Genomic DNA, 10,047 nt, shown 5'->3' with positions numbered 1-10,047 from the left:
TCCAAGAAACTAAGACCTGTAACGGCCTTACGCAAATCTGTAGAGGCAGATGCAGGAAATTTTGTTCTGTCTATGGCTTTTTCTAGACAGATTTCCCCAATGGCCCATTTCCTTCCTGTTATAAACAAGAACACACCCTAGGGATACAACAAATTGATGAAATGAGTGTCAGAATGGCTGTCAAGGAGATACCAGCATGCGTTAGCAATGTTGTGATGGTCATGAAGGTAAGAGGACTGTAAAATATTCACACATCGTCAAATCAAAGCAACCTTTTCAACCTACGCTAATTGTACCGAGAAAGTGACTGTAGAATCCTAAGGCTGTAAATTTATAATTTAGCAGATTTCTGAGAGTGTTAATTGTAGCTATGTTTCCTAAAAACCACTGTGAAAAGGTCATCTAGGAAAGAGAGCTATGTTTCAGTAAGATTAAGAAGCTGCCTTCAACCCAGAGGACCCAGGAGTTCCTCATCAGGGCTGAGATTGGGGCTGACGTCTTGTCCTGAACTCTCGCCCTTGGGCTGCCTTTCCCCCAGGAGCAGCCTGAGTTACAGTCAGGGTGTCAGTCTGCATTTTCTGCATTAGCTCCGCATTTACGGCTTGACTAGGTTCCCCACCACTTTGAAACCCTTCCTTTTTAAATGTCATGTATTAATGCTGCAGCTGATCTCGTATCTGTGACCTGGTGATCTGTAATAAGAAATAATGCTTGTGAGCAACCAGCTTCTTGACAGATTGTCATGTTTTTATTATTTATCTATCTTTCAGAGCTCTTTCAATTATTTGTTTCTGTTCCCTTCAGAGCCGATGTAGTATAGAATAGGTGAACCAGGGGGATGCTTTTATTCCCTGCTATGTTGTGTAATTATGATTTTCAAATGGTACGGAAGACGTGGCCATGAATTTAGCAGCGGAGCACACGTTCTCCTAATGCAGCGGAAGGGACCGTTGCAATACCTGCTTGTGAAGGGGTCTGGACAGGGACGGATGCTGGAGCCTAGCCCCAGGCCTGGGCAGTGGCAGGTGCCAACCTGCCTCCCCCAACTGCCAGGGCAGGTGTACTTAGCTCTGGCATTGCCTGTTGCTGCCATCAAAAGGCTCCATTTTCTACAGATTAATTTTGAAACTACAAAAAATCCATTACTATTTGACTAGGCTGAGTGGAGCCAGTTGGCTTCTTTGTCTGCAGTTTTCACAGGAGTCCCCCAAATATGAAATTCCTGATCCCCAGCTGCCCGTAGAGACACTCCCAGCTAAAGGCTTTATTTCCTCATGGGCCTCTTCAGCCCTTCCAGCCACGGCAGCAGATGGATGCGTATGCTACATAAGGGACTCCAACCATAAACTTACTGCTTATACATTACAAATAGAGATTTCTGTAAGGGTTAAGTGCTAATAAAGTTTTTAAAATCCACATTATTTCAAATATAGAAGACATTTTACATTCTGTTCTTTAGTTGGAAAACAAATTGATGCTATTTATGTTTTCTGGGTATGTAACAAATAGTGATATTATCTAATATTTTATATATAACACAACATGTAAATATATTTTATAGCTATCGTACCATATTTTCCAATGCCATAATGATTGTCTTCTAATAGATTTGTTTTTTTAAAAAGCATTCTAATACCATTTACCAATTACATGAAAAGTATATGTAAATGTATTACGAATTCACTCATAAGCACCGTTTACCCAAATGAAATACCCCCAATAATTAGGGGATGATACCAGCAATTAATGTAACCCAGGTTTCTAAAGGGCAAAACAAATAGTTTTCAGTGCAGAATCAGCCGTTATTCTAAAAAACAATGCACAATTAAAACAGATAAATTTAACCTGTTCTAGTGGGAGTGCAAGAACCAAGGCCATGCTGTCACGTGCTGCTTTTTGGATGGTATAGCAGTCATCAAATAGTTTTAATTATAAATCTTCTTCTCATTCTCTGTTAGACACTGCTTCAAAATCCAACATGAAAAGAAAATGCTATAGACTTCTTCTATGCACATATACATATATGTGTATATGTGTGTGTGTAAAGTGAATAGTATCCAGTTTAATTCCAAAAGATTTTATCACAAATAAATCATTTGTAATGGAAGGAAACAGCTTTTAAAAACTAAAAGCTAATAATATTTTAATAATAAAAACTGCTATTAAGCATCAAAGGATCAACACTATTTTGTCCTGTAGCAGAAGTAGTTTATAGCGTATCTGTGTCGGATTTCCTCCTATCTCCATTAAAGAAAGATGGGTAAGCCTAGTTGTGCTGCGAGAGCCCCTGGCATTCTGCACTTACACTTCATGAGTGTGCTGCTGATGCCAGAAATGCAGCTTTTCCCTAACATGTGGGTCTGTTTATGGCATAAAATTGTGAAGAAAAGTGAACAGAAATGGTTAAAAATCAGACGTGCTGGTTGTTACCCTCGTTAGTCACAATCTCAGCAGAGCTCCAGTGATGGGAGGTGAAGGGTGGAGGCTCCGCACTCCAATCTAGGTCAGGGCTTGGCGCAGGCAGCTCGTGTTAGAGAGGCGATGCCTGAAATCCCCAACACGCCCTGACAGCAGTGCCGGCTCCAGGCTCACCTCAATCCCGTAAAGATGCTGAAAGGCTTCAGGGAGGCCCAGGGCCCCAGGGACAGTGTTTCAGATTCCAGTCCTATAAATATTTATGAACTGAAATGCTTTTATACTCATGAATAGTTCTTTTGCGTAGCATATGTTCACAAGGTTTATCAACATAAATGGATAAAGTTGGGTAATTTTCCTTCAGTTGGTGTATTTGACTATTTTAAGGGGGAAAAAACCCTAGAATTTTCCAAATCAGCATGGTCAGGAACAAAATACACCATAGATATATTCACTGGAATGTCCTGCAAAAAAGTGCTCTTAATTCTTAATGCCGAAATCAAAGTAAAAATTAAGACTTTAGTAACAAATGAAGTGGGCAGTAAAAGACTGCTGATTACTGAGATTCTTGGAGCTAGTAACTGATACTCATGCCACAAAAGCCATTTGAATGTGGCCTTAAATGCAGTCAGTCCTGCTGCCTGGTAATTATTGCTGTCTTGGCAGCTGGTAGGGTGAGCAAACGGCCAGGGAAAGGCAAGGCAGGGACTGCGGGAAGCTGGGGCTCCCGGGCCGTAGCAGCAGGCGAGCGGGGCAGGTTGCAGCAGGTGAGGATCGGGCTCGCCCTTGCACCACAGGACAGGCAACATCACATCAGGCTTTCACATAAAGGGAGAACGTGGAAGTTGACTGCGAGCCCTGGTTGCTCACAGGAGCTGCTGTGCCCACAGGTGAGCACTGTGGGCAAAAAGTACAATGAAGTTTTTATAGTCAAACTAGCTTTGCCCACAGCACTCTTTTTTTTTTTTCTTTTTTTTTTTTTAGCTTTAGGCAGGATTATGCTCCTGTAGAAGCCTCTGAATTTTTGCAGAGATTTATTTTCGCTCAGTAGAGAATTAAACTAGGGAAATTGCAAGAGTGGTCTTCATCCACTCATCTGGCTCACACAGTCAGGTTATTAGCAAAAAATGATGTCTTAATAAATAAGGTGCACTTTTTTCAAGCTGTGGTTGCAGCTGTAATTTGTGTAAGTATTGAAAGATCCATAACTATTATTAGCCTGATCTTTAGCTACTGTAAATCACCATAACTTCATTGCAACTAGCAGTTTCCTCTTTCTCACCAGGAAAAAAGAAAAAAAAAAAAGGGAAAAAAAAAGAAAAAAAAAAAGGAAAAGAAAAAAAAGAGGGTGTCCCCTCTTCCTCATCAGGGACCTGCCCTGTCATCTTCCCTGCCATAAAACATTCACCATTCTGTGGAACCTATTTGAACTAAATGGCCGCTTTTTTTTTTTCTATTTGAAATGGTTAAATAACCCCCCTCAATATTTAATTCTGCTCATGATTTCTTAATCTTCCTGTTTTCTATGACCTCCTCCCTCCCATGCAGTAGATATCAATGGGTTACCTGCATTTATAAGAAGAGGGGTTGAATATGCAATAAATTCACTCATGCACGTGGATCTAGTGGGAGAGGAAGGGGAAAATAAAGAGGAAGCCAAGCCTAGCCCATTTTTCCTAACGTGAAAATGAAATCCCACCTTTTTCTTCTCAGCATGGATGATAAGTGGGAAGACAGTAGAGAATTTGCATTCACATGTACGAGTGACAAAGCTTGTGGTTTCCCAGGTGAGGGTGAGATCCAGCCCCCAACGCCCACAGTGTTTGTGTGAGGGCTCTCTGAAGCCATGGTTTCTCATAGCGTATGATAAGGGTCCCAGGAGACTGATTTATTGGTCCACCTACATCTCACAGAGGGCAGCTGGGTTCCAGACATGTTCAAGTTTTGCAGACGATAGAGAGCCTCAGGCTCGTACCCGCGGGCTCTCCATCGGGAGAGAGGGGTGATCCACTTTAGAAACACCTCCAGCATCTCTTGCCCTCCCTGCAGTGCCCAGGGTGCCCGAAGTGGGCAATGGGCAATGCCACTGCATGGCACCAGGCTGGGACGAGCACCAGTACGAGTCCAGGCTCATGAAAGGCATTCAGCTGATGGGTGCTGGGGACTGAAGCCACCGATTCAGGTTCGTTCTTCTAATTCCTGGCAATTCGGCCCCAAGCAGAACGCCTCCAGGCTAGGAAGGACTATTTTAGTCCCCAAATTCACTGTGTCTTTGGCCTTTTCAGCAAGACAGCTGCCGAGGTTACTCGCTGTGACACTGGGCACACCATGAAGCACACCTCCAGGTGACATTCACTGCACATTGTTAGGGTGCTCAAGCAAATATTATTTCACATTTTCAGCCAATTTAAACCTGCACCCATGTTTCAACTGATTATTAACTCTGCTTAACGTAAGCAGAGTAAGATGTTGTAAAGTATTAAGTTAGCAAGCTGAATTACTGCCTCTGTGTTTTAGTTGCCTTTTTGTTGTTCCCTGAACATTTCTTATATTTTCCCCAGCGATTGTAAGAGATGCACATCCAGTGCTCACGGTGTCTGCTTCTCTCAGCCATATGGTCACTCGTGCTGCTAATGCGTGGGTCAGTGTTGGCTGCGAGGGCAGATGGCCCATCTGCTGAGCATCACTGAGGATGGTCTCATCCATAACCGCCAGCCTCCTCACTTCCTACCAGCAGCGTACAACAGGCAAGAGCATGCAAAATGGGATTTACAGCTCAGGGTAGTGTATTTAAACAAACTCCCAGCAAATCCCCTCAGTACCGTTTATAAATAAAGCAACATATATATCTCTCTCCTTCCATTGCAGTCTTGGTAAGAGGCTGTGCATAATAATAACAGGCTAATGAAGGCCATCGTTCCTTTTCCATATGAAATTTTATCCATAATCTTTGATGAATTGCCTTTCTGGATTGCTCTATTTCAGTGAAGCTGCAGTTTTTCACAAGCAGTGAATGACCAGGTGCACAAACATTAGAGTTCCATCCATTACCATTTCTGAAATGCTTCTTTTGTCCCATTTTTATAGCTGTCTGAAAAAAAATCTCTTTGGTGGAAGATTGCATGGTGAGAAAATGATAACTGTTCCTTTTAAAATAAGCAAACATCAGCCCTCCAGACAGTGCCCCAGACAGCATTTAAGTGACATCTGAAATGGCAGCGGACGTGATCTTCAGTGAGCGCACAGCACCGTTGTTTGCCTTACGTAAACTCCTTGTGACTTCCTTACCCTGCCCCAGCGCTGCGTACCTGGTTGCTGTTTGGAGCGACATACCAATGCGTAAAACAAAGTGGCACCTTTAAAATTCAATGTTATTTACTCTTGATTTCTCCAAGTTCCATGTCTTTTTAGGAATTGCTTATTAAAATTCTTGAGGTTTTATTTTCCGCATGTGAGTAGTGTAGCCCTGTCTCGAGGCCGCTGGGGAAGGGCTCACTGCTGAGGGAAGGAAGAGCCACCCAACCTGCAGGACCTGCAGGCTGGGCAGCCGGACGGGCTGGGAAGGGTTAATTCATTGCCCGCACAGTGCAAGAGGGCTGGGGGGGGTGGGGAGGGGCATTCAGTGTACCTACCGGTGAGGTTTGGGGGGAGAAGGGATAGGGAATGGCGGTTTCTCTTCCTTTCTAGTCATTGGCTGAATTATTCAGCTTTCCACGTGTTTGCCCTAGAAATTCCCCTTCTGTCTGATGTTGGTCTTGTAGCTAAGTGTAAAATAGAAAACGATGAAGAATGGTCCAAGAACAGAGGGCGCGAAGGGCTAGAGCAGCTGGAAAGCCACCACCCTTTCCACCTAAGGGCATGGTGTCCTTTTGTGCCATTTCTCCTCCCTTGAGGAGGTTGAATTTGGCTCCGTGGGTTATTAACTTGTCCTCTCCGCGACACAATTCCTTTCCCTGTCCATTATACTGACGTAAAACTATCGGTAGGAATCAACTATCTCTGAAGTAGCTTATACTGTTGTATTGTCTCTTTGATGTCCCCCATGCCTGGCAGTAGAATTTAGCATCTATCGCTATCCTGGCGACATATGGAGATGTATATCCACACAGGATGGCCACTGAATCCCGGGTTTGGAAATGGAGGGAGGGAATCGTTTCTGCTTGGAGGGCATGTTCTGCCACCGAATTAGGCAGCCTTTACCAGCTCAGAAATTTAGCTAGACTTGTCTTAGCCTTTCTTTCCTTTAATTTCTGACAGGAGAATAATTTGTACCCCTCCTTGTAAATAATAATTATCAAACAAATCATCTGATTACTATTTACTGACCGTAATGCAGAAGTGGCAGTGTCTCAGCGTGTTGCAGGTCGCTGCTCATGCACTCACTCTCTTTCGGGGTCCCGATCCGCAGCACTTCCCATGTCCCAGGAATTCACTTGTACCAGTGGGATGCTCCGAAGGGGAGGCATGTGGGCGCTGTGGGAGGTGGCGTTCAGGAAAGGCGGCCTCAGAAGTTGTGTGAAGCTGGACGTGGCAAATTTCAAATTCATCATTCATCATTATCATCATTATGTACTGTTACCTGAAACCTATTACAGGAATATCGCTTAAGAAAAATGAATAATACAATATATGGTACAGCCTTTAGAAAATAGTACATTTACCATTTAATAAATTATCTCTCTTTTTCAGAGAACAACTGGCAATTGGATAAGCCTACTCCAACTGTAACTTAATTGAGAGCTACTTAACACAATCTAGCAAACCCCATGAAATGGAAACGTTGCAGTGCTTGGGACTAAAAATCGTGTGCTGGAGAGAGAATCCCAGTCGTAGTTAATCCTTATATTTATTTTATTCTGTAGGTACCTGCACCGCTTCCAAAACTTGTGTTGAGTTTATAAAGCTATGAAGAAAATCCCTTGATACTGAAATTCTAAAAACTCTATCAATCGCCTGTTTTAAACCGGACAGTGTAAACAGCAAAGGGAGCTAAACTACAAAAATGTAAGAAAATCAATTGTTCAGAGAAGTGTTATATTTGTACCGAAGTAATATGACATTTTAAGTCAAAGGTTATGGATTTTGATATCAGCATATGATTATATTATAAAAGTAATTTAACAAATTCCAGTTCTACCAGATAGAAATACCAATACTGGGAATTACATTGACGAGCTACATTTTTACTTCTGCATTTCATGCTTAAAACACGTGTCCATTTTCAGTTCTGCTTAAATACTTAATGTCTTAAAATATTTTACTTACTTGGAAGAACTGCAAACAATAGTTGAGGCCACTGCCTGCAGTCTAAGGCACTACTGAACTCTCGCTGGAAATCTGCAGGAATGTGCGATGCTGGCACCTCTGAAAATGCCTTAACTGAAAGGCCTGAAGATGCAGCCCTGCCGTCCCGGGGGAGGACGGGAATTCGGGAGCTGCTGGGGGGGGGGGGCATGGATGTGCGCGATACCCAGTGCACTGCTGGGGACTGGGAACGGTGACGACGCGTGCGTTTGGAAGTGGCGTGGATACATTTCATCGCTGTTTACTCAGGCCATGCTTTTGCACGTTGTGTGTATGCGTCCAGAATTTCAGTTCTGTTTTCCCATTAATTAGACTTTCCTAATCATTGTTTTTAATTAAAAAGCTAACTGTACAGGACAGGTACATGTGTAAATAAGGGATTATGCTTATGTATATGTTAATATTTATATGTAAAAAGATATGTACATAGGAAAGAAAAAAAAAATGGCTCAAAGAAGGTTTTCAAAACTGTTTCTTACAAATGCACAAGCAGGAAATTTACATAAATGTGCTCCTTAATGTCAACGTAAGGGTTTTCGCTCAACTTTCAGTCACTTTGAGTTTGATCCCGCTGGGGTTTTGTACGATGAGTTTGTATGATGAGTCCTTGACCATAGCATGGAGCCATTCTGGAGACGGTGCCACCCTTCATCCGTGAGATGAGTTGTGTCGGATCTCGTTTGCTGTCTTCTCACCTCTGGGTCTTGCGCATCTTTTAAAAACACAGTCTCAAAGCCACAGGACTGCGGCGGGGGGGGGGGAGGATGGCAGTACCCTAATCTGGGGCTTTTTCCTGCAGACCCTCCGTCCCTCGGTGCAGGTGTAAAACAGCAGAGGAAAGGTGGGGTTTCCATCCTGGGGAGGGACCCCCAACCATTCTCAGGCTGGCGAGCACCTGCTCCTCGGGCAAGCAGCCCTAAGTCAGGGGCTGCCAACCGCTCTAGTTTCTCACCTGTAAGCGTCTTTTATAAATTCCCCAGATGTCCTTCACATAACGACAAGACAGGGGGGCAGATAAACCAAGTGCACCACTAGGTGTGTTACTGATACAGTGCGGTCGCTACGTTTTGCCCAAGAGAATTGGAGCAGTTCCCCTGGCACGCCGAGTTTCTGAAGGAGCACCGAAGCGGTCAGAGACGCTCCCGGCCCGGGTCCCGCGGGCGTGGTACGGGCCGGCTGCCGCACCCGCAGAGCAACACGTCTAAACTGAAATCCATTGGAATTGCAGCTTACTCTGTCAACAGCCGTGCGTTGTGTATTTCAGGCCTGCACTTCTTCTTCAAGCTGTCGGAGGACCGTGGCTCTTATTTACAGCGTTCTGCTCTAGTAATATCTGTAGCCTTCAGCGTATCCTTGAGTGCCTTACACAGCTTGTGAACAACACTCCCGACCGTGAAGAGAAAATGCACCCCGGAGTCCCTCTGGGGGGACCGATGCCAACTCCCTTTGCATCCCGAATGCCACCACCACCACCTCGCGATGGGCCGCGTGCGTCAGCACAGAAATGGATTTAGTTTAGACTCAGGAAATCGTATTGTGAATATGTGTATTAAGCCCTGTACTTATGTATTGTACATTTTATAAAAAAGAACTATTGTAAATTTATGCAAAATGTAAACCAGAGAAAATGTTTTTTTTTCCAATGGCCAGTGTGTTCTCTAATATAATCTCCTACTAACCATATCCTAAATACGTAATATTTGGTTCAGTGCTGAAACAGTAATTGACAGGCCTAAAATAGGGCGGGATTGATCAATTACAGAATTTTACACATATTTTTGTATTGTGATTCATATGATATATATCAAGAGACTTTCTATTCATTTGTAAAATACATAAAGTATTGTAAAGTTTTAATAAAAAGATCTGTTTTAAACCTTCAAATTAGCTAAACTGTTTTGGTTCTTTTCCCAGGTTGCACAAAGGAAGCATTTGATTAGTTACGGCGACTTTGCTGATTTTTGTTTTATAATGCAATAATTTTTTAACCACTTTTTACGTTCCACCTGAAAATTTGATTAAATCGTGAATAAAAAATATCCTGGCAAGCGCACAGCGATGTAACTTACCTCCTACTGAGCTGAACACCAGCTTTTCGCATTTTCTCATCGCTTAATTGCCGGTGGGATCAAGCCCATCCAGCACCTACTGAGGGGAAGGGGAAGCCGATGCCTGACGCGAGTGCCGGGCGAGATGTGACAGTGTCAGGCTGTGACGCCTCGCCTCGGGCCAGCCCTGCGGGAGAACCCTCCGTCGGAAGCCGGAGCCGCCCCCCAAGCCCCGCGCCGGGGGCTGGCAGGCGGGGCGAGCGGGAGGAGCGGCCGGCCC

At 43.9% G+C, this 10,047-nt stretch overlaps 1 protein-coding gene across 1 annotated transcript in view; it reads left to right on the top strand.

The window, feature by feature from the left end:
• The first annotated feature begins 173 nt into the window (after positions 1-173).
• DPYSL4 (dihydropyrimidinase-like 4) overlaps positions 174-10,047 on the top strand; it is a 29,178-nt gene continuing 19,304 nt past the window's right edge. The window contains exon 1 of the mRNA XM_009326006.1: positions 174-227. Within this exon, the coding sequence (XP_009324281.1) occupies positions 174-227 (54 nt within the window). The remainder of the gene's footprint in view (positions 228-10,047) is intronic.

Source organism: Pygoscelis adeliae, unplaced genomic scaffold (assembly GCF_000699105.1).
Source record: "Pygoscelis adeliae isolate BGI_AS28 unplaced genomic scaffold, ASM69910v1 Scaffold4, whole genome shotgun sequence".
NCBI classification, from domain to species: domain Eukaryota; kingdom Metazoa; phylum Chordata; class Aves; order Sphenisciformes; family Spheniscidae; genus Pygoscelis; species Pygoscelis adeliae.
This window is presented reverse-complemented; position numbering and strand designations above follow the sequence as displayed.